The sequence below is a fragment of the Gigantopelta aegis genome, chromosome 13, assembly GCF_016097555.1.
Source record: "Gigantopelta aegis isolate Gae_Host chromosome 13, Gae_host_genome, whole genome shotgun sequence".
In the NCBI taxonomy this organism is placed as follows: Eukaryota; Metazoa; Mollusca; class Gastropoda; order Neomphalida; family Peltospiridae; genus Gigantopelta; species Gigantopelta aegis.
In genome coordinates, this window is record NC_054711.1 from 39,541,512 (window position 1) to 39,567,703 (window position 26,192).

General features: G+C 39.8%; 1 protein-coding gene across 3 annotated transcripts in view; it reads right to left on the reverse strand.

The window, feature by feature from the left end:
- The window catches only part of LOC121387672, a 54,989-nt gene that overhangs the window by 23,986 nt on the left and 4,811 nt on the right, over nt 1-26,192 (reverse strand). For all 3 annotated transcript variants that reach the window (XR_005959846.1, XM_041518861.1, XM_041518860.1), the window contains exons 2-4: nt 15,509-15,630; nt 5,422-5,670; nt 2,601-2,870 (exon numbers count right to left, since the gene is read on the reverse strand). Coding sequence is in view for 2 of the 3 variants with exons in the window: in XM_041518861.1 (XP_041374795.1) it covers nt 2,601-2,870; nt 5,422-5,670; nt 15,509-15,630 (641 nt within the window). In the remaining variant the exon portion in view is untranslated. The remainder of the gene's footprint in view (nt 1-2,600; nt 2,871-5,421; nt 5,671-15,508; nt 15,631-26,192) is intronic.

A 26,192-nucleotide genomic window follows, 5' to 3' on the forward strand; every position in this document is an offset into this window, starting at 1 on the left:
CAACTTGATATGATACTTTTTTAGCCATACTATTATTAAAATGTTTGGTTCGGTTTTAGCCATATACCCATAGATTGTATAAGTAAAGTTTGTTTTATTTAATGATGCCACGAGAGCACATTGATTTTTTATCTATCATCGGCTATTGGACGTCAAACATATGGTCATTCTGACACTGTTTTTTTTAGAGTAACCCCACTGTCACCTCATAGGCTACTCTTTTATGACATGCAGCAAGGGATCTTTTATTTGCACTTCCCACAAGCAGGATAGCATAAACCATGGCCTTTGTTGAACCAGTTATGGATCACTGGTCGGTGTAAGTGGTTTACACTTACCCATTGAGCCTTGCGGAGCACTCACTCAGGGTTTGGAGTCGGTATCTGGATTAAAAATCCCATGCCTCGACTGGGATCCGAACCCAGTACCGACCAGCCTGTTGGGGCCGTTTTGGCGTAGTTCTGTTTTCGCTATAACCTGTTTTCAGAATGTCGCGCTTGTGCAGTTTGGAAGTCCGAAGTAGGCTATTGGCAGTGCGGTGCATGTATTGTTGTGTGTTTTGACATCATTCCGAACCATTTATTTGAATGGCTTGGAATTTTTGCATGGCTGATGCGGAGTCACGGATTCAATGCCAAAAATAACAATAATAATAATAAAAAAAAATTATAATGCACTCAGTCACAAAAAGCTAGATCGCCCATCGGCCTGGTAGTTGCATTTCTTAACTTGTCCGTCAGACTTTTTACTCGCATTTGGCGAGCAGACAAGTACTTTCTGCACCCCTAGCTATCAGCTCTACATATTTTGGGCATATCCTTATCAACTCAGTTTTGATGCAATCTAAAGAAGGGCTTGATTGGTAGGAGCAGAACAGTTTGCCAAATTATCTGACAAACTTCAAAAATTGCAGCAACCCTTTTATTTTCTAACAAAACATCAATTATTAAATGAAATTATTTTGCCAAATTAATATAAAATTTGCCATTTGTTTCCTTTCTTTTGTTCTTAACTTATTTTTGTGCTTATAATCCAATTAAGTTTCAAGCACGCTGTCCTGGGCACACGGATATCTAGGCTGCGTGTCCAGGACAGCAAGTTGGTGGTTATTTGGTTAGTGGTTAGTGAGAGAGAAGAGGGTGTAGTGGTCGTTAAAACTCACTCTGGGTGGGAGCCAGTTGGTGGTTATTTGGTTAGTGGTTAGTGAGAGAGAAGAGGGTGTAGTGGTCGAGTGCCAAAGTTAAAAATCCCGTTAAAGCTCTAGACAATGTGTATACATAAAAACTCGGCCTCCTTGGTGTTGCGGTTAAGCCATCGGACATAAGCTTGGTAGGTACTGGGTTTGCAGCCCGGTAATGGCTTTCACCAAGAGCGAGTTTCAATGACTCGATGGCTAGGTGTATATGTAATTAGACCACTACACACTCTTCTCTCTCACTAACAACCACTGTCCTGGACAGACAGTCCAGATAGCTGAGGTGTGTGCCAAGGACAGCGTGCTTGAACCTTAATGGGATATAAGCACGAAAATAAGTTGAAATGAATGTATAAAAAAAGAAAATGTTTTGTTTTGTTTTGTTTAACGACACCACTAGAGCACATTAATTAATTAACCATCCGCTATTGGATGTGAAACATTTGGTAATTCTGACTCATTGTCAACAGAGGAAGCCTGCTACATTTTCCAAATGCAGCAACGGATCTTTTATATGCACTTTCCCACAGACAGGAAAACACATACCACAGTCTTTGTCCAGTTGTGGTGCACTGGTTGAAACCAAGACCGGCCTTGGTGGCGTCGTGGCAGGCCATCGGTCTACAGGCTGGTAGGTACTGGGTTCGGATCCCAGTCGAGGCATGGGATTTTTAATCCAGATACCGACTCCAAACCCTGAGTGAGTGCTCCGCAAGGCTCAATGGGTAGGTGTAAACCACTTGCACCGACCAGTGATCCATAACTGGTTCAACAAAGGCCATGGTTTGTGCTATCCTGCCTGTGGGAAGCGCAAATAAAAGATCCCTTGCTGCCTGTCGTAAAGAAGAGTAGCCTATGTGGCGACAGCGGGTTTCCTCTAAAAACAGTGTCAGAATGACCATATGTTTGACGTCAAATAGCCGATGATAAGATTAAAAATCAATGTGCTCTAGTGGCGTCGTTAAATAAAACAAACTTTACTTTTTTTTTTGGTTGAAACCAAAAAAAACCCCAATCAGTTGAGGTGGTTCGATCCTTCGATCCTGCGATGCAAGCAACGCAAGCGAGCAACTCAACCGACTTGAGCTAAATCCAGTCCCCTGAATAACATTTGTTTTGTTTAATGACACCACTAGAGCACATTAATTAATCATCAGCTATTGGATCTAAAAAAATTGGTAATTTTGACATACATGTATTTACTATAATCACAGAGGAAACCTGCTACATTTTCCCATTAGTTGCAAGGGATCTTTTATATGCATCATCTCACAGACAGAATAGCACATACCACACCTTTAGTGCACTGGCTGGAATGAGAAATAGCCTAATGGGACCACTAACGGGGACAGACCACACATCAAGCAATGAAAATAAGTTGAAATGAAAATCTACAGAAACTGACCTCTGTAAATGCTGCTGTGGTTTGTGCCAGCCTTTCATCGTGTTGTTACTCACTTCCAGACTCATCATTCTGCCAAACTCCGGGGACAACTGAGGACGGCGCATGTCTAGTGGTACGGGTTCCAACTTTGGTACCAGCATATTGGGTGGACCGACAGCTTGAGCCCCGTCATCATCAGAGACGTCAGTGTACTCCGGTTGTAATAGTACAGGGTGTAGCAGTGGTTGTTTTCCACTTTCCTGCATTTCTCCATCAGTCTCCAATCTTTTGCTATAGAAAATAATTTAGAATTTAACATGCATTTATTTTCCCAGTATCTAAAAAATCCTTTGCTATAGAAAAAAAATAATCAGAATTTAACATGAATTTGTTTCCTAATGTTTTCACCAGTCTCAAAACCTTTGCTATATATAGAAAATAATTTAGAATTTAACATGAATTTGTTGTCCTAATGTTTCTACCAGTGTGTAATCTAGAGAGAAGAATTTAAGGCCAAACAAACTATATTGCTGGTATCCGGTCAGCGCAAGTTGATTATGACCCTGCTCGTCAACATTTTAAATAATATTGTGGGTCCAAAATGAGGTCATTTGGGGACGTCAAAGCCATTAAAATTGCCTTGGCTGTATGGAAAATGTGATGGAATGCATTTAGGATACCAAAGACAAAAAACAACAAAAAAACCCAACAAACAATAAAAGAAATGCATCACTGTATAATTTTTGAATTATGATCTGACTAGAGACAAAATAAATAAATATATATATATATATATATATATATATATATTTTTGGTCTAACATGAATTTGTTTTCCTAATGCTTTATCTTTTTGCATAACCCATCATCATATGTCCCAAAATGTAGACTTACGTGAGCAATGCATTATAATAATACATTTGTTTTTACAACTTTTAGAGCCCTAATTTAATAAAAAATATTTCTAATATGTCTCCAATCCAGGCCATAGGATTTCAAATTTCATGGAAAACGTGCCTTTTGATCATGGGAACTTATCGGAAACTGTTTAGGTTCCGTTGAATAGTATTACTCGATATAATAATCATGGGAAATAAAATTTTGTGTGGTTCCGTGATTTTACCTGCAATCTTTACTACAGAATTAAAAAAAATTATAATAGGGAATTCAATATCACTTTGTTTTCATGATGTACAGGATACTGCTCAAAATACCCATCCCTACTCAGGGATTTGATAAAAAAAAAAAAAATCTTTATAATATGTCTCCAAACTTTAATAACGAAACAAAATTAGGAATTCAATATCACTTTCTTACAATGATATATACATGATACCCATGGATAGTGAGATACATAACTTATCAAAATGCCCATCACTACTAGATTCCCAGTTCGACTAGGTGTTACGGTATTCTTCAAAAATGCCCATCACTACTCACGGATTCCCAGTTCGACTAGGTGTTACGGTATTCTTCAAAAATGCCCATCACTACTCAGTTCGACGTGATCTTCAAAAATGCCCATCACCACTTCCCAGTTCGACTAGGTGTTACGGTATTCTTCAAAAATGCCCATCACTACTCACGGATTCCCAGTTCGACTAGGTGGTACAAGGTATTCTTCAAAAATGCCCATCACTACTCACAGATTCCCAGTTCGACTAGGTGTTACGGTATTCTTCAAAAATGCCCATCACTACTCACGGATTCCCAGTTCGACTAGGTGTTACTGGTCTTAAAAAATCTTCACTAAAATGCCCATGACTACTCAGAGATTCCCAGTTCGACTAGGTGTTAAGGTACAGGGTATTCTTCAAAAATGCCCATCACTACTCACAGATTCCCAGTTCGACTAGGTGTTACGGTATTCTTCAAAAATGCCCATCACTACTCACGGATTCCCAGTTTGACTAGGTGTTACGGTATTCTTCAAAAATGCCCATCACTACTCACGGATTCCCAGTTTGACTAGGTGTTACTGTATTCTTAAAAAATGCCCATCACTACTCACAGATTCCCAGTTCGACTAGGTGTTACGGTATTCTTCAAAAATGCCCATCACTACTCACAGATTCCCAGTTCGACTAGGTGTTAATGTACAGGGTATTCTTCAAAAATGCCCATCACTGCTCACGGATTCCCAGTTCGACTAGGTGTTACGGTATTCTTCAAAAATGCCCATCACTACTCACAGATTCCCAGTTCGACTAGGTGTTACGGTATTCTTCAAAAATGCCCATCACTACTCACGGATTCCCAGTTCGACTAGGTGTTACGGTATTCTTAAAAAATGCCCATCACTACTCACGGATTCCCAGTTCGACTAGGTGGTAAGGTATTCTTCAAAAATGCCCATCACTACTCACGGATTCCCAGTTCGACTAGGTGTTAAGGTATTCTTCAAAAATGCCCATCACTACTCAGAGATTCCCAGTTCGACTAGGTGTTAAGGTACAGGTTTTCTTCAAAAATGCCCAGCACTATTCACGGATTCCTAGTTCGACTAGGTGTTAAGATATTCTTAAAAAATGTCCATCACTACTCACGGATTCCCAGTTCGACTAGGTGTTACTGTATTCTTCAAAAATGCCCATCACTACTCACGGATTCCCAGTTCGACTAGGTGTTACGGTATTCTTCAAAAATGCCCATCACTACTCATGGATTCCCAGTTCGACTAGATGTTACAGTATTCTTCAAAAATGCCCATCACTACTCACAGATTCCCAGTTCGACTAGGTGTTACTGTATTCTTCAAAAATGCCCATCACTACTCACGGATTCCCAGTTCGACTAGGTGTTAAGGTACAGGGTATTCTTAAAAAATGCCCATCACTACTCACGGATTCCCAGTTTGGCTAGGTGTTACGGTATTCTTCAGCCGTGTTCGTCTTCTAGTGTTGGCGAACCACGTTTTCACCTGACTCAATGACAGACCCGAAACCGTTGCAAGACTTTCCTTCTCCCGCTTCGAGGGATATGGATGCTGCTGGTGTTCAATGAACCACGACTTGAGCAGACGGGATGCCGCCTCGCCCAGCCTCGCTGTGGGGCGCTCTCCGTTTGGACAAATGTGTGGCGGAGGAGGAAATCTGTTAAAGAAGAAAATGAAAGCATTTGAAAACCACGTTACATTGCCCAACTTCAAATGAAGATTGCCAATAGAACGAGTTCTCGTTGGCACTAACATAATACACCATTACGAACATACATTATATGAGCATTTATTTTCACTCCAAAATTGAGAACATTTCCCTCTTCAGTTTTTTGCTATATGACCGCGTCTGGCTGTAGTACAGGTCCGAACAGGTGGTTCATTAACCGATTCACTCCGGCTGTCTCTTGCACTAAAACTCATGTCCCAAAAAGTTGATGCACAATATTACAAAATAACATAGGCAAAATACAGCCAGAAGGCTTACCATTAAACATACATATTGTTTTAATTCTTCATCATTTCCTAGAAGTGAATATGTGAACCATAACATGCGTCACAATTAGGAACTATAGTGGATCATGATCAATGAACTCTCACCCGGAAGTGATCTGTGTAATGAGACCTAAGGGAGGACAAATGTGCGGTGGAAGAGGAAATCTGTTAAGAAAATGAAAGCAATGTCCCATTTTGCAAAGGACATTTCAATTCATTAGAGTCGAGACGTAGTCCAGTGGTAAAACCTTCACTTGATACATGGTCTTTTCTAGGATCGATCCCCGTCGGTGGCCCTATTGGGATATTTCTCGTATATTCAATTTCTTCAAACACATTTTTGTTACGGACATTTTCTTAATTGCAGGTTTTGGTTTTTAAATCTCTGCGGCACTTTAATGCTTTAGACTACACACATGTATATTCAATTTTTCCCCATATGTTTGTTGCTTTGGCCATTTTCTTAATTGCAGATGTCAAGTTTAAAAATTTCCACAGCACTTTTATTTACTGTGGACTTAAAGGGACACACCCTAGTTACAGTTATTTGTTAACCATTAAGGCGTTGTTTTTCGCTATTAAACCCCATTTTTCACAAATAAAATTGCACTTTACTTACATTTTATTATTTAGAATACACATTTCCATTCACCTGAAGTGCTTTTTGGTAATCCTGATGTTTGTAAAACCACGAAATGCATTTTTTGCATTTTTTCACAAGACGTTCTGTCGAGAAAAAACCGTTAAGCAAGCGAGGTCCAATCTATTTTTAGAGGGGATATTTCTATTTCAATGTCACAGATGTTGGTATATCACGTGACCGTTATCATTTTGGTTCGGTTTGTTTTCTCGTGCACGGTTCACGCAATCAATATCCGATTTGTTGTTGTTCATTTGTGAGATTTTTCTTCACAGTTCGTGAACATTTTCAATAACAATAAAGTTCAGACAAGTAAGTGTCTCAATACAAAACGTTACAAACCCTTAAAACCAATAATTTTGCTAAGTCTTACGATATCTGGAGAGGGGATACAACCAGGACAGAACAGTTGGAACATGTCCAGGAGAGGTGAAACGAACGCACCCCAAGTCTGTGAAATTTGTCGTGACGTAGGCATTGTTGTGCTTCAAGCAACATCTACCGGTGACATCAGAATACAAACTTTCAAAATTATTTCAAGCAATTGGGACATGGGGATTCCCATGGTATTTATCGATATAAAACCTGCTTTTTCACTCCATTTGATAAAAAAAAACGTGATCTAAGTGTGTTACAGGTTTGTAGATTAACCAAATTATAATTTATTTTCGCTGGATGGAACTAGGGTGTGCGGCTTTAATATCTACTTATGTATATTAAATTCCCCCCCCCCCCCCCCCCCCATTTTTTCTTAAAGGGACATTCTTGAGGTTGGTGCAATGTTTAAGATGTTATCGACTAACAGACTTTTTAACGACTGAAATTAAATATCAGTGGCTGTATATTAAACATGTCTCTGATTGTTCTAATATTTGTACTGGTTTAATTTTTATTTTATTTCCTAAAATATATATTTTTGTCATACATGCATGTGACGGTACATGCTCTTAATTCCTTTTCGCCTGTGGCGATATTGATAGTTTTAGAGGACCATGTGCAGTTCCAAATGCACTTAGCCCAGATGGGCAACTTGTTACGTAATACCTTCGCGCGACCGTTTATTCCAATATGCACTTAGTCCAGCTGTGGAGGCCAGGTGGCCAGTAGTTACGTAATAACTCCGCTAGTGCTGTTTATGACCAGGGGATTGCTCGTGGAATGACGACAGCCAGTCTGACGATCAGAGAAAAATATGCCGGCATGGTGGCTGTGGAAAATCCACATGATACGTGAGGTACCGCCTTGTACCCCCAGGCGATATTCGCTGTCTCTGAGAGTTTTGAATAAATAGCTAGGTTTTTAGAGATATCAGGGAGAAACATATTGGAAGGCTTCCAGGGAACGTTAGTCCGTTTGGACTTGGTAAATATCATTTCTGCTCTGTTGTATAACCTTGATGTGATTGATGTGACTTTAAATATTTTAATACTGTATTATACCAATATTATTTAGACGGTGCTGCCGGTCATCTGTAGGCTCACTGTCCTAAATAATTATAAAAAGCTTAACCAGTCATCCTAGAGGACCTAGGTAAACTGTAGGTTATTGTCTTTATTGTGATAGGTACCAGTATTAATTCTGTGTTACAAGGTTATTGAACGAGTAGTAAGGGTTAATTAAAAATTAACCAGTTAGGAATAGAGTTGTAATTCCTTTATAAATTAAGTTCTCCTGGAAGTGTTTCTCAATTATCACACGTGTGGGTGTTGTGTCACGGTGAAGTGATATAATATTGTGTAAACTAGACACCTAGAGATTAACTAATTAAGTGATCAGTTCTGGGTTGTTATTATTTGTTGTTGTTAATTAACTACTGCGGCAGTACATTGGTCTGCGTAGGTTAATACAGATTCCAAAGTGTATTGTGTTTTTGTTGTGTTTTCTAGTGAACTAAACGTGCTATATTACATATACTTTATATAAGATCTTATCTCTGATCATACCTAGACGAGCCAGCGGGTGTAACTGCCTGTTACAGAGAGATCTAATAGATATACAGTTAGGAGAGATATTTGGACAATCGTGTTCCATTTAGTTACGGGTATTATAGGATCCCCGTGACCATGCGTAATTATTTGAAGACAAAATCCAGTTTGGGCGTCTTACAAATATCAAGACAACCTGAAACACATTGAATATACAGACACTGATTGTCACGGTACATGCTCTTAATTTGTTTTTCGCCTGTGGCGATTTTACTTGTGTTAGAGAGCCGTGTGCAGTTTATTGCCCGTAGCCCAGGTGGACAACTTGTTACGTAAGACTTCTGCGCGACCATCCTCGATCTGGCGTTCCAATATGCACTTAGCGAGGTGTGGAGGCCATGTGGCGAGTAGTTACGTAATACCTCTGCGAGTGCGGTTTCGACGACCGTGATTTTGGCGACGATGGCGTCAGTAGTCTGACGATCAGAGAGAAATAATACCTACGCTAGGAGTGATGAAATATGAGATGATACGTGAGGTGCCGCCTTGTTCCCCCAGGCCAATTCTGATTTTGGAATAAATAGCTAGGATTTAGAGATATCGAGGAGAACGAATAGGAAGGCTCCGAAGGAACGTTAGTCCGGTTGGACTTTGGTAAATATCATTTCTGCTCTGTGTATAACCTTGATGTGATTGATGTGACTTTAAATATTTTAATACTGTATTATACCGATATTCTTTAGACAGTGTCTTCGGTCATCTGACGAAGTAAATCGTAGACTTATTGTTCTAACATTATATGAGTATTTGGTAATATAAAGCTTAGCCAGTCATCCCAGCCGACCTGGGTAAACTGTAGGTTATTGTCTTTATTGTGATAAGTATTAATTCTGTGTTACAAGATTACTGAAAGAGTAGTTAGGGTTAATTAAAAATTAACCCGTTAGGAATAGAGCTGTAATTCCTTTATTAATTAAGTTCCCCAAGAAGCGTTCTAAATTATCACACGTTACTGAACGAGTAGTAAGGGTTAATTATAAATTAACCAGTTAGGAATGGTGTTGTAATTCCTTTATTAATTAACTTCTCCTGTAAGCGTTTCTCAATTATCACACGTGTGGGTGTGGTGTAACGGTGAAGTGATTCGCATATTGTGTAACTAGACACCTAAAGATTAACTAATTAAGTGATCAGTTCTGGGTTGTTATTATTGTTGTTATTAATTTACTACTACGGCTGTACATTTGTCAGCGTAGGATAATACAGATTCCAAAGTGTATTGTGTTTTTGTTGTGTTTTCTAGAGAACTAACGTGCTATATTATATATACTTTATATAAGATCGTATCTCTGATCATACCTAGAGACGAGCCATACTAGGTTTAACAGCCTGTTACAGAGAGATCTAATAGATATACAAGTAGGAGAGACATTTTGATAATCGTGTTTTATTCGGTTACGGGAATTATAGAATCCCCGTGATATTCTAAACAAGAAAATATATTTAATTAGAAAATTTGTTTCTAATTTTCATTATTATTCATACTTACCTAGTGCTAGCACAACAAATATGCTATTCAACCTGAGTTATACCTACACACTGTAGAATTCTCTCCCTTGCCGGATATGCGCAATGCTATCCTTGCACGGGCTACCTGTAACTTCATTCTCAGTTCAAAGTCCACCCAAACCCACCGAGGGAAAGCCTCATAGGGGTGGGCAGGAGGTATAGTTTGTTGTGCTAGCACTAGGTAAGTATGAATAATAATGAAAATTAGAAACAAATTTTCTAATAGTCTTATTCAACTTACTGTGCTAGCACAACAAATATGCTATAACGGATGTGCAATGACACCTTTAGAGCACGTGAATTCAACATTAATGGGAGGAGGTAAGAAAATAGAGGACTTACCCGTGCCCAAAAAGCTCCTTTGAAGTAATGACATGGAGATAGGATGAACCACGACATATGGTAACAAGGAGTCAAAAAACTTTTGGGAATAAAAAGGGGCTTCCCAAAAGAAAAACTTATCCCCAAGAAAGGGAGGAAAAACATCTCCCCAGGGAGAGGAAACGGTAGACAACACTACAAAAAACCCCATCCCTCAGAAAAGGGTGGAGTGTTAAACATGTCCGAAGTGTGAATCGATGGCAGTCGGACGGAAAAGAGGTCGACCCCTTTCCGTTGCCCTGCGCACAGACACGACGTGTTGAGCCGCAATGACTGTCTGGATCCTACGCGTACCGTCAGGACAACCGCCATATCCCGGAATAGAAACGGTCAAAAGTGTGCCGTCCTTTCCAAATCCCTGCATTCATGACCTTTATAATATCTAAAGAGTCATGAAAATTCAGGGAAGCAGAAATGGCTCGGATCTCATGTGGTTTAACAGAGAAATTCTGTAACACATGATCACCCGCCATCTCATATGCTAGCTTGATGGTAGCTGCTATTCATCGAGACAAAGCATTTTTTGTGACATCACCCAGCCTAATGGTATAAGAAATAAACAATCTCTTTTTACCCTGCCGCCGGTTTTTCGTACGCTCCAAATAATACTTCAATGCTCTCACCGGGCAAAGAAGTCTATCCAAGTTGTCAGATGACAGTGTACGAGATAAACTGTGAATGATAGTAGGTGGAAACTCTTCCCCCGGAGACTGGTTTTTAGCAACAAGATAGGGTCAGTACGTAAAGTGACAGACCCGTCCGAATTGTAATCAACCAAGTCATGCAAAAAAGCATGTATCTCACTGATCCAACGACAAGCCGCCAGTGAAACCAGATATAGAGTCTTCCACGTCAAGGCATGAAGACTAGCAAACCTCAACGGCTCATAAGGCACACCCTTAAGAGCATGTAACACCAGAAAGATATTCCATTTCGGAATAATGGAAGGTCGTTCAACCGTGGATTGTAATGATTTAAGTAAATCATGCAACACCAAGTTCGTAGAAAAGCCACGACATCCACACTGTTTAAGAGTAGTAAAAATCGCAGCTCTGTGACTTTTCACTGTCGTGACTTTAAGTTTCCTTTCTTGGACCAACGCCAGAAAGTACTCCGCTAAATCGTTGTCAGTAGGCGGATAAGGGATCGAAATCCCGAGAGTTCGCCCAACGAACCCACAAACGCCAGTGACACTGATAAACCGACTCGGTAGATTCGCGCTTTGCTGAAGAGACGAGATGCGCAATTCTTGTCGAAAAACCTCTGCGTCGCAAGGAAGCCCTGATAACCTCCACGCGTGAAACCGGAAGACCTCCGGCTTCGGATGCCACACCGTCTGACTCAGTCGCTGGACGAGTAGATCGGACAACACTGGTAACCGGAACGGGACTGTCACTAACAGTGACAGGAGCTGTGGAAACCAGGGCTGCGCCACCACCAGAGGAGCTATCAATGTCACGTGACAAGGTTCCTGGACCACTTTGGTCAACACCTTGCCGAGTAAGACAGGAGGATGGAAGGCATAAAAATCCAGTCCCATCCAATCCATACTTAACGCGTCGTACTCCAATGCCAATGTGTCCGGTACTGGGGACACGAACACTGGCAATTGGTTGTTCAACCGTGTGGCAAACATGTCCACCTGTGGACTGCCCCACACCCGAAGAACCGCTGCGACCACCCATTTGTTCAACATCCACTCCGTCTGAACAGGGGTATGTCGACTGAGGGCATCGGCTAACACATTCACCGATGAAGGAATGTGTTTCGCCCACAGAGTGATCCCTAGTTGGTCGCAGAATTCCAAAATCGCAAGAGCTTTGCGATCCAAAGTCTCCGATTTGGTTCCACCCCAACGATTGAGATATGCCACTACCGACGTATTGTCGCATCTCAACAGAATTCGACGGTGTCGAAGAACACACCGGAAATGAAGACAGGCACGATGCACTGCCTCCATCTCCAAACAGTTGATATGAAGCTTCCTCTCGGAGAGATTCCATACCCCTGAAATGTGTTGATCCAACAGATGCGCCCCATACCCGTGCAGCGACGCATCCGTGAAAAGGATCAGATCTGGAGCAGGGGGGTGCGACGGAACCGATAGGGACATGCACTTGTCCGACAGGCACTCCTGTATCGGATGAGTGAACCATGGGCCCAGAGGCACTAACATGTCCCAATTGTGACCGTCCCACCGTGGGGACAAATGCCACTGGAGTGGTCGTTTGAATCGTCTGAACCGCACGATCAATGAGGCCAGAGATTCGAGGTGGCCCAACACCATGTGGAGAGATCATACCGTAGTACTTTGCTCCCCCATCAAACGTCGCGTCGACGTTTGAAATTTGTGAATACGCGAATCGGTGGGACGAACCAACGCTACCACAAGATCGAAGACCACTCCGAGATATGTGAAAATCTGAGCCGGCATTAACTCCGATTTCACCCAATTGGGAATAAACCCAATTGGAGGATCGTGTCGAAAACCAACCCGACATTGGTCTGACACTCCTGTTGCAACGAAGCTGGGATCAACCAATCGTCCAGATAGGTATGCATTCGAACCCCTAACAAATGAACATGACCTACCACCGCTTTTACCACACGTGTAAAAGCATGGGGACTCGTCGCCAAACCGAACGGGAGCACACGAAACTCGTACGCTTTCCCGTCGAACAGGAAGCGCAGAAACTTCCATAACGCCTTGTGCACCGGGACATGGAGGTACATGTGTATGCGTCTTTCAGATCGATCGACACAGCCCACTCCCCAATTTGAAGCAGGTTCCGGACCGAATGAACCGTTTCCATTTTCATGGAAGGAACATCGACGTAGACGTTCAGTGGCTTCAAATTTAGGATTGGTCTCCATTCTCCATTTTTCTTCTGGGCGAAGAAAAGATGAGAATAAAATCCCGGAGTGTCCAGACTGACTCTCTGGATGGCCCCTTTGTCGAGAAACTCGGCAATCATACTCTCCACTAAAACGCGCTGATCGCGGACGGTAACGGTGGCATTCTCGGAGTGGAAGTAAGAGGGGGGCTCGAAGAAAAGGGTATTTTGTAACTGTCGAATGACCGACAGAACCCAGGGGTCGAGACCAGGCAGCTTGCACCAATTTCGAAGGAAATGGCGGAGCCTGCCCCCCACGGGTATGGTTGCTAACGGTACCTCCGAAAGCAACTGCCGATCGTTCACGTACCCTCACCCCAACCGCTTACCACCCGTAGGCGCAACGTCTTTGGTGGACTGAGAACGGAACGCAGTACGACATTTGCGTCCTCGCTTAGCGGAAGACGGGTTGTTACCTGGTTGCCTCCTAGTGTCAGGAACCCTAGGGATCTGAGCCGACTGTAAAAAAGCAGCCTTTTTCACAGGAGGCGGCTTGAACCCCGAAAACGTGGACCGATGTTTACCAGAGGTTGAGGGTTGAGTGTTCAGGACTAGTCGCGACAAATCCTTGTCTAGGACAATATTAAAATTGGGACCGAAAAGTAAATTTTCCCATACCGAACGTGTACGAAAAAACGTCTTCGCAATGTTTGACGCACTCAAACCCGCCAGGTAATGGTCACGCCGTAACAAAAGACTGTTCGCAAACAATCGGCCAGATAACTGAGCGATATGCTTAGAGGCTTTTGATGCAGCCTCCAAACAGCCTTTCGCCATCGCGGGAAGGCTCTCGACAGCCTTATCCAAGCCAAATAGGAACGTACCTAAATGGTTATTAACCTGGAACATCGACTTAGCCAGCTGTTTGAATGATTCCAGATCCGCAATTGGCAACGACACATGCGGCGATGGGGAACAAGCGGCTCGGACACTAGCGGAAACGACCGCCGGATGTTCGAGAAAATCCGCCCCCAATGTCTCATAGGAGTCGGCACGGAAAATGCGCACTCCCGTTAAGATTTTCCCCGTAGGCAGTAGGGGGTTGGGGGATGGGGGGGGGTGGGGGGTGGGGGGAGGAATGGGTGGGTGGGCGGGCGCGCGCGCGCGTTCCCGAAGTATCGGTAACTGTACTCGTAACACGGACCGACGAAGAAACACCCTTGTGTTTCCCCACTTTCCGGACACTTTTCGAAGTGTCTACAGACTTATGGGACCTAAGTCCGACTTGCCGACTACTGCCGAAGCAGACGACAAGATTTTGCTGGTACCTGAAACCTGAGTCTGCGAACCGAACCGAACCCACTGGTCAGGAGACCACGTGGCGCAGATCTCACTCTGAGAACAAGACCGACAGTCCGGACACAACACGTGTGTGTCTTTACGTCGTAAAGGAAATGGACAACCATCTCGCACACAAACTTTCCGTGCGCTAGCTGTCAACGAACTCGCGTCGGACATGGTAAATTTAACACAGAATTCCCAACCACCAACCGTATGTCAAGTTCAACTGAAAAACAAACACAAAATTACAAGTAAAGAAAACTTTTTGCCAAAGCTTAAACAGGTGTTAACAGGTGGACTGCAGAATTGAGAATGAAGTTACAGGTAGCCCGTGCAAGGATTGCATTGCGCATATCCGGCAAGGGAGAGAATTCTGCAGTGTGTAGGTATCACTCAGGTTGAATAGCATATTTGTTGTGCTAGCACAGTAAGTTGAATAAGACTATATGTAAGTTTAATCGTAGAAACATTTTATTAGTTGGAAACATCTTACAATGCAGCAAACTCAGGAATGTCCCTTTAATATGTAAGTTTAATCGTAGAAATATTTTATTAGTCGGAAACATCTTACAATGCAGCAAACTCAGGAATGTCCTTTTAATATGCAAGTTTAATCGTAGAAATATTTTATTAGTCGGAATCATCTTACAATGCAACAAACTCAGTAATGTCCCTTTAATATTTTATTAGTCAGAAACATCTTACAATGCAGCAAACTCAGTAATGTCCCTTTAATATTTTATTAGTCGGAAATATCTTACAATGCAGCAAACTCAGGAATGTCCCTTTAATTGCAGGTGTTGTTTTTACCTTTTGCGAATTCTAAATCTCAGCAGAGCTGTGAGCTGCCGTCCCAGTTTATGCTCGTATTCCTTGTAGTGAGCCTGGTCCCAGATCTCCAGGAGTCCACTCTTGTCTGGGAACTTACCTTCCTGGAAAGAGGAAACAGAACTCTTAAGCAACATAATATGGCCAAATATAAAAAATATGTGTGGTTCTTGGTTGCATGTGAAACAAATTTACCATCCATTTATGGTTATATAGCAAGAAAGGTTTTATTTAACGATGCACTCAACACATTTTATTTACAGTTATGTGGCATCGGATATATGGTTAAGGACCACACAGATATTGAGAGAGGAAACTCGCTGTCGCCACTTTTCGATTAGCTACGCTTTTCGATTAGCAGCATGGGATCTTTTATATGCACCATCCCATAGACAGGATAGCACATACCATGGCTTTGACGTACCAGTCGTGGGGCACTGGCTGGAGCGAGAAATAGCCCAATGGGCTCACTGATGGGGATCGATCCCAAACCGACCGCACATCAAGCGAGCACTTTACCACTGGGCTATACGTCTCACCTCTTCCTGGAAAGAGGAAATATAAAAAATTTTAGAACACTTAAGCAACATATGGCCAAATATAAAAAAAATATGTGTGATTCTTGGTTGCATATGAAATAAATTTACCATAATGGAAAGAGAAAATATAATATTTTCACACTAAACATTCTTGGTTGTATGTGGAATTTTTTTACCATCCTGGAAAGAGGAAATACACATGTATAACATTTTCACACTTAAACAGCATAATTAAAGGCATATATTGTCACAGACAATTTAACCTATTTAATGGTCTAACGAAGTATTACCTGGAAAAAAAATTTGATTTGTCCCTAAATGTATACTACTCAAAAGAATTTAAGGGTCAGACGATATTTTCGACATTATTTTCTGAATGTCAATTATATTAGCTAGACCATAATGTCACGCATGGTATTGTTCCATTTTGACGAAAGTGGGTCTAAGCAACCCACAAATGAATTAAAATCCACTGTCATTGACACTGTCGACTAGTTCTAATGGCGAAAACATGCTTACATTTGCACGTAAATTAGGGTGAAAGCGAAAGGTCTGCTAAGTGCCCATAACTTGCTTTTTCACAAAGCGCTTCATTTGCACGCTTTGCATGTGTATTCCATGTTCCCAATGCTGAATTTCCGTATAATTGGAGCTTGCGTTCGTGTACGGTGCACACTCCAAATTTGACAATGGTATGACGTGAACTGACTATCGAAGATCGAGGAAGGGCTATTGCTTGGCTTCAGGATGACAATACGCAAAGAAATGTTGCTCTAAGACTTGGTGTCAGTCAGAGTGTCGTTGGCCGACTGTGGCAACGGTACCAAGCAACGAATTCTGTTCGAAATCGTCCACGTTCGGGAAGACCCCGAAGCACTACAAATAGAGAGGACCGCTACATCACCAATATGGCTCTACGTCAACGCACAAACACTGCACGCCGATTACGTGACAATCTGCGGACTGCGACTGGAACTCGAGTGTCTGATCAAACCATACGCAATCGTCTGAGAGCCAATAATCTACGCTGCCGTCGCCAGGCTGTTCGACCACCACTCCTACCACGTCACAGAACGGCCAGACGTCACTGGTGCATACTTCATCTGCGGTGGCAACGTGTTCAGTGGGGTCGAGTGATGTTCACTGATGAGTCCAGGTTTAGTCTCCAGTTCAACGACGGTCGGGTTCGGGTCTACAGACCTCCTGGGCAGCGCTTCGCTGACGTTAACGTTAGACAACGTCACCAGTTCGGTGGTGGCAGCGTCATGGTGTGGGGCGGCATCTCTGTCCACCACAGGACCCCCCTCTATGTGGTGGATGGCAATCTGAATGGAATCAGCTATCTGAATGAGATTATCCGGCCGTTGGTTCCCCCAGGCCTTCAGCAGATTGGCAGCGGGGCAGTTCTGCAGGATGACAATGCCAGACCCCACCGCGCCAGGGTGGTAACGGACTTTCTCAGACAACAAGGTATCGCCAGGATGGATTGGCCAGCATATTCGCCTGACTTGGCCCCAATAGAGCACGCCTGGGACGAATTAGGCAGGAGAGTTCGGGATAACCATGCCCCTCCGGCCAACCTTCATGATCTGGGTCAACTTCTTATGGCAGAGTGGCAGGCCATTCCCCAAGAGTTCTTCAGGCGTCTGATCAACAGCATGAGGCAACGATGTGTCGAGTGTATTCGCACCAGGGGTGGATTCACACACTATTAAACAAATGTTCTAATGTGTAAAATCCATGTTTGACAACCTTCAACTTTGACAGCATGTCATGTGACTTTCTTGTATACAGTGACGTTTATTTGTGGTTTTTTGTAAATATGGAACAATAAATTAAATTTTTGGTGTAGTTTACATCATCAATCTAATACACTCTGAAACTTATTTGGTTATAAATTTTTGACCCTTAAATTCTTTTGAGTAGTATACTTTATTCAACCATCTTCATAACCACCATACTCCATTTATTAATGATATTTTGTAAAAATAATTGAATTATGGCAATGGTCCACAATTCAAACACTAAAATTGCTGAGAGGGTTGACATGGATTTCACTCCATCATGGTTCAGTTAACGTGATGCGATAGCTAGATTTGGTTTACAACAATTAATGTAATATTTATTTAATATTAATTTTTAGAGAAATAAGATCCTTAAATCCGCGACAGTATGCCTTTTAAGGCCAAATACAAAAATGTGTCTGGTTCTTGGTTACAATTGATTTTTTTTTACCATCCTGGAAAGAGGAAATTGAATATTTTCACACTTAAACAGCGTACAGCCAAATAAAAAAATATGTGTAGTTCTGTTGCATGTGAAGTTTTTTTTTTAGGATAGGTAGGCTATATATATACTGGTGTATATTTTTTAGGGGCCGTTCAAATATTATGTAACACTGCTTTTGTCAAAATTGGACACCCTCCCCCATAATGTTAAACCCCCCCCCCCCCCCCCCAAAATATGTAATGATTGGAGTCCCCCTCAAACAAGATATGCTATGAATGTAATAAAACATTTTAACATTCTGTTTTGTGATCTGGAAAAGTGCAGATACACATTGCAACTATTTATAATCATTATTGTGTGCTTACATCTAGCATAAGCGTACGAGACTTGGGGGGTCAACTGCAAGAGAAAATCTTCAAATTCGTGCGAAAACAATAAAGAGACATTTGGGCAAAATGCGCCATCCTGAGACCTTTACACATGTACAATGTATTTTCATTATTTTACCTGTAAAATTAGTTGTAATTCATGTAAAAATGCATAGTGCAGGCATCGAAATAAGTTGAGAATGGTCGTTCAGGTCGTTCAGGTTACCACATGTAAGAAAAGGTGAGAACGGTATTTCGTTCTCGACAAAAGTTTCAACGTAACGGTAGTTTCGTTTCCAAATGTAAACCAGGCAATGCATTCCGGACCTCCGCATTTATTTTCTTGTAAGGAATTGCACCGATGTTCGTGTGCACTTGTGCAATTGCAAGCAATTATAGTCATTCTGCGTTTAAGCAGCGTCCACTAGATGAATATACTTCCGCGTTTCGTTTTCTTGTACGAAATTGCACCGATGTTCGTGTGCACTTGTGCAATTGCAAAGCAATTTCGGCAATTCCGTGTTTAAGCAGCACCCACTAGATAAATTTACTTCCAGATTTCGTCAGTCATACCGACAACAGGAATTCAATTCTAACTTTCATATAGTTGTGGTAACCTATAGGTTACCAGGCTATATTGTATGGTAACCTGAAAATGGGTTACCAAACAATGCTTATTTCGATGCCTGATAGTGATTAGTTTATACAACCCCATATAGCAAAAAAGAAAGACATGTTTTATTTAACGATGCACTCAACACATTTTATTTACGGTTATATGGCATCAGACATATGGTTAAGGACCACACAGATATTGAGAGGAAAGCCGCTGTCGCCACTTCATGGGCTACTCTTTTTGATTAGCAGCAAGGGCTCTTTTATATGCAACATCCCACAGATAGGGCAGTACATACCACAGCCTTTGATATACCAGTCATGGTGCACTGGCTGGAACGGGAAATAGCCCTTAATACTCATTGGCTATTGGATGTCAAATATTTGGAAATTTTGACATATAGTCTTAGAGACAAAACCCGATACATTATTCCATTACTAGCAAGGGATCTTTTATACGAGGGGTGAGATGCAGCCTAGTGGTAAACCTCTTGCTTCATGCACCGCTCGGTTTGGGATCGATTCCCGTCAGTGGACCTAATGTAGGGGTATTTCTTGTTCCAGCCAATGCACCATGACTGGTATATCAAAGGCTGTGGTATGTACTGCCATGTCTGTGGGATGGTGCATATAAAAGATCCCTTGCTGTTAATCGAAAAGAGTAGCCCATGAAGTGGCGACTGCAGGTTTCCTCTCTCAATATCTGTGTGGTCCTTGACCATAATATTATGTTTGACTTCATATATCCGTAAATAAAAATATTTCCTTCCTTCTTTTATATACACCATCCCACAGACAGGGTAGCACTAAAGTAGTCGGAAATAGAATAAAACTGATTTTCGTCGATTATTTCTTTCATATTAAACTGACATGTAAATATTTTGTAAATACCTATTTAATGATACTCTACCTAATTTAGTATTTACTTGTTTGGGTTCTCACTGATGTACAAGGTGGTGTTTACTCTTGAAATTAAAAGAAAAATATTAGTAAACAGGTTATTTGTGCACTTTATTGGAATAGACTAACAAATTTTGATCGACATGTGTCAATTTCATTTACCCTTAAACACTTTTAATTTAAAACTGCAAGTTAACTGAGTATTTTGAATTGCAGCATAAATTATTAATTATGGTCAGCATATTTAGTGAATATAAATTCAATATAAGTACATTAGAAATTTACCCAGTCTTGCAATCACTTAAAGGTGCAATATCATAGTTATATGTGAGCACCTGTTTGTGATAAAGATTCTCCAATAAAAATACTAGTAGATAAAATTATATTGTTAGAATCATTTATGGGCATATAGTTGAAGGTGTAGTCTTTAATTATTTTATTTAATTAATTAAACTTTTTTTTTTATTTGCAATAGCCGTGATTATGCTACCTGGAGATAGCAGCTTTAATACATGTACAGTGCTGTCCGTGTATCGGCGCACCTAAGCATTCAAGGACCATTTTCTATGTGAACACTGTGAAATACTTAATAAAATGTGTCTCTCACCAATGAAGCTGTGCATAATCTGAAATACACTACAAATTGGTTTATGTCTGTAGTAAATAAACATTTTAAAATGGTGCATAAATATAGGCACCCCCTTGTATCCGAAACGATTTGCATGTCTGGTGATTCGGCGCAGTAGATGTGGATTGTTGACCCCGCTATTTATAGACCGCCCATGACTTCACTTTTAGCCCTAAACGCTACACTATAGGAGAAGCCACGGTGACGTCACATGTTTTGATCACGTGGTACCGCGTGAGCGCTGGTAGGCAAGAAACCAGTTGACAATACTGGCATTAGTAGTAATGAACAATCGAATGTTTTTCCGTCAATTATATCAGTGTAGACTAGTTTTGATGAATGGTATTTTGTCATGGTAATTTCATACGTTGTTGTTAGATGCACAAGTCCTGTAGTAAGGATTATGAAATTAGTTTCATCAAATACAGTGGAAGCGAAACGTTGAACAGTTAAAGCTGACAACAATCAACTTTGCCCATCCCACAACGGAGATCGTCATTTTATACAAGGTTTGTTGTATGTTATTCATTCGTAATACTAATACATGTCAGTATTTATTGAAATGAAAAATCGAAAAGATAATAAAATTTAAAAAAATAATAATAAAAGCCCCCACCAAACTGTGACATGGAAACAAAGATACCCTGTGAACAGTAGGCCTACCCAGTCAATCGACAAACAACGTTTTATGTAACTTTTTGTTTGTATTGACAGATCCATTATAGTGGGTAAAACAAAAATCGGAATATATTTTATATTGTATTATGCCATAAAATATGTAGGTGGCTGGAGTATTTATATTTTTAATTAAATAACGGAGCTGTGTGTGTGTGTGCAATCAAGCATATATATATATTGTTTCATATGAAAATGGTTCTGAAATATTTCCATTTATTAATTATATTATATGTTAATTATAATGTTTTACGTTTTTTTATTGAAGAAGTGATCCACAGGTGTATTTGTAATGTGTAAGTTGATTTTTTAATAATAAAATAAAAGGTATAAACATTTCAGGGTGGGATATCAGATGTATTAAATCATTTGTTTGGGATTAAAAATAAATAAATAATAATAATAATAATAAAACTGGATATTGATCCACAAGTTGGTGATAGTCACCATATTTTATTAAAAACATAAATTATGTTACATGCATTTATTATATAAGTTATCTGAATTTGTTTGCAGCAAATAAAGAAAGAAAAGGGGAGCTGATTGTATTTATAAGTATTATTGTCATCAGTGGCAGATGTCAATATGTCTTCACAAATACATTTATGTGTATTCAAATATTTCAATAATATTCAATATATATGCCCTTGACCAACATCTTGGGCTTACATGATACAGTCAAAAAATGCTATAGTTACTAGTACTAAAATGTACACAATATAAAACTTTCATACTTATATATCATAGAAATTTACCAATTTTCATATTTTTTTCTAGGTATCAGTGATCCCAGTTTATGAACAAAAAGAGAACCGGCAACTCTTGGATGAAAAATGGGCCTTTCACGATAAATTAAGGGCGTTTAAGTTTTAGGGTGAATTAAGGGATGCTAAGGAGAACACTGGTTTCAGATTCAGCGATTCTTTTCTACAGTATCTCATGTTTCTGTGCATAAGAAGGATACCAGAACTTTTTTCACTGACTTTCCAAACTACCATATGCAATATTATTGGGGCTATTCAGTATGTGATGATGACATTGATAACACTTGGATTTAATCTTTTTTTTACCAGGCTCTCTATTTTCTAATAAAAACAGACTTTACAAAATCAATAAAATTATATCGAGAAACAATAGACAACACATATTTATTATTTTCTTTTTCTATTATCATTATAAACCAATGATCAAATGATATTTGCATTGTGTTAATGTGTGTCTTAATTAAAACATTGTATTGTTACCATTTACAGTAATTTGTTGTTTTGACTGGTTTATTAATCAGGTTGAAAGTGATAGCCTTTGAAACTGTGCCTCTTGTCAAAGGTAACTGACACTGTTTTAGATTTGAAAGGAAGGAATCTTTTATTTAACAATGCACTCAAGTCATTTTAATTACGGATATATGGAGTCGGACATGTTTAGGGATCACACAGATAATATTAGGGAGGAAACCTGCTGCTGTCACACACTGGATTACTCTTTCCGATTAACAATAAGGGATCTTTTATATGCATCAGCCCACAGACAGGATAATAGTGTAGCCTTTGTTACACCAGTTGTAGAGCACTGGCTGGAATGAGAAATAGCCCTATAGGACCACCAACAGGAATCAATCCTAGATCGACTGCGTATTAAACTATGTCCTGGCCTGCATGGGATTAGGCAATTAAAATATTAATGGCAGTTTTTATGTATGTATATATATATATATATATATATATATATATATATATATATATATATATATATATATATATATATATATATATATATATATAAATAATGCTACAAAATGTTCTGAAGATGGAACCGCAAAGGTGAGGGACCAAGTAAATTTGAGATGTATCCGGTTTAAAAGGCTAAGTTCTATACTAATATTTAAAAAGGGACGCTGTAGCTAGAGGGAGCAATGTATGTGTGGTCATGGAACATGTATGGAAACTAAATTTAGGTTCCTCCATTTTAATACAATGTGTTAATATGTATCCGATATCGGCAAGTTTAAGGAATAAAAAAGAACTTGATAAAATTAATAATTTTAAAGTTTTTGTAAAGTTTTCTAATAAGATACTTGCTTAAATTTATTGTTGATGAAAAGCCTTACAAATGAACCAGTAGACAAGTCTGATGTGTTATATATATAACTACTGTCTATATATTGTCTACTGGTTCATTTGTAACAAATGTTCATATATATATATATATATATATATATATATGTGTATGTGTGTGTATGTGTATCTATATGTATATATATATATATATGGGTTATTTAAAATTGTTTAAAGAAATAATTTCCTTTAACAAAGTGTAGGCCAATTATTTCTTTTAAACAGTTTTAAATAAAAAAATATAGGCCTACTTGTTTTATTTTATTATTTTTATTTGTGTGTGCGTGCGCTCGTTTGTAATGCTTTACTTGAAATATGGACCAGACGCTTTAAAAATACATGGACTAAAAATATTTATTCAGGTGAAAAGAAAAAGAAAAAAAGAGGAAGTTTGCTATAGTTTTGAACTCGGTCAAACGTAAAATTTTATGGGTGGAAAGAGTACATGTATCTCCTCCATGCAGGAGCTATGTAGAATAGCATTCCCGTGCTACAAGCGGTAATTTAAGCACGTTTTGGCTATTCACGCTACGCTAGTTCGCTTTGTTACTAATGGCCATTATGATAGACTTCTGCCTACCAGATGCGCGTGCATGCTGATATGTGACGTCACTTCTCTAAACACATGGCTTCTCCTATTGTCCCAGAATTATTTTTGTACTTTTTTGTTTTGTCTTGTTAAAAATATTACTATGAAAATGAACGATCACACATGACCCATCTCGTGATCAGTTTCGGAATCGTTTTCTTGAGTGGCACAATACTGCAGATGCATAAATGTTCATTATCATGCATGGCTAAGATGCCTACGTGGATTTTATTTTTCTCGGGTAGATTTAGCCGAGTACTCTGACTGTAAGAGAGCTAGACGGACATTTGGACATAAACACGCTCTCATTACAGTCAGAGACCAACCTATGTCTTTTTTTGGCAATTCCTGACTACCAAACGGTAGGCAACGAGTCCCGCTCTAATACCACAACAATCCTATGTTTGACGTCAAATACCTTTACATTAATCATTTTCGAGTTAAGTGATACAAAAAAATCCACATATTAATCACTAATACACTTACTACAGAAAGAAACCCGACAGCACCCACATTCAGCTACGCTTCGTGACACTCCGTCGCAACAATTGCAAAGCTCGGCGATCTATTTCGAGACGTAGACCACGTGATCGCGCAGTGGGCGATTCCGCCTTGTGCAGCAGTTACAGGGGCCGTCTCATATCAAGCGGTTATTATTTTCATAAACAAATCGTCAGTCAAAAAAGAACTTGTAAATCAGCGACAAATATCATTGTCGTACTGTTAACTGCCAATGCGTATCGATGGGTAATCTCATTAATTGTGGCTACATTCTACGCTGAAAAAAGTTCTAAATCTTTTTTTAAAACTCCCACACACCCTCTCGTTCTGAGTACAGTTTGTGGCCCTGATCAGAAATCGTGGTAGCGTACTTGAACATCAAACTGATATAAGCAGGTTAATTCCCGACATCGGACCTGGCAGTCATTTGTGGCCATACATGCATACGGTGAAACTCATCGCCATCGGTCCCTAGGCGTCAGCTTGTCTACTATGACGGAACTCCTGTCTACAACTGATCATTGAGTATTGTGTTACAGAATCGGTCTTTGTTCAGTTGTTGAAAACAATTGGGCTGTGTTCTACGTAGGTCAATTCATTGTCAATAATTATTAACTACCATACATATATGTGATTTACATTTGCTTGGATAAAACGATCGTTCATATGAAATTAGTTATTAAGCAAACAGAATACTTACAACCAACCCAAAACAAAATTTGAACTATTTTTATTACTTAATTTACTAGTATCCTACCGCCTTTTTCTTCTTTATTTTTCTTTTTGCTTTTTAATGAGATATTACACCACAGTTTCACATTTGAGTCATTTCCGCATATTTCTTAGGGAGTGGGTTTCAGCTCAGTCGTTTGAGTGTTCGCGTCGCAGGATCGAACAACCTCGATGGATCCATTCAACCAATTGATTTCTTTGTCGTTCCAACTAATGCACCAGAACTGGTCAGTGGCCTGTGGGAAAGTACATATAAAAGATCCATTGCTAATGTAGCGGGTTTCTTCTCCAATACTCATATTAGAGTTACCAAATGTTTGACATCCAATAGCTAGTGATTAATTAATCAGTGTGCTCTAGTGGTGTCGTTGAACAAAACAAATTTCAATATTTTTTAGTTTGATCTGAATAGCAAAACAACTAGAAGATAAGTTTTAAAGATCGAATGAGCTATGCACTGATTCAATTTTGATTTTGCAGTAACAAGCATTGCCATCCTTCCCCTTAACGCCTCGGAATACATCTTATGATACCCCATCCCCTCAAGAGCGTTACGTAATTGTTGAAGAAAAAAACCCCCACACACACACTCTACTACTGTACTAATGACTAATTCATAAAACATAAAATAATTAAATTACTACTTACTTTATCTTTCATAAGAGGAGGCAGTACGTAGCACATACTTTTGCCGTATCCTGTCGATAACACCCAAATGTATCCTTCAAATTCAAAATGGAATCAATAATGTGTAATTGTTTTGGTTTAATGACGTA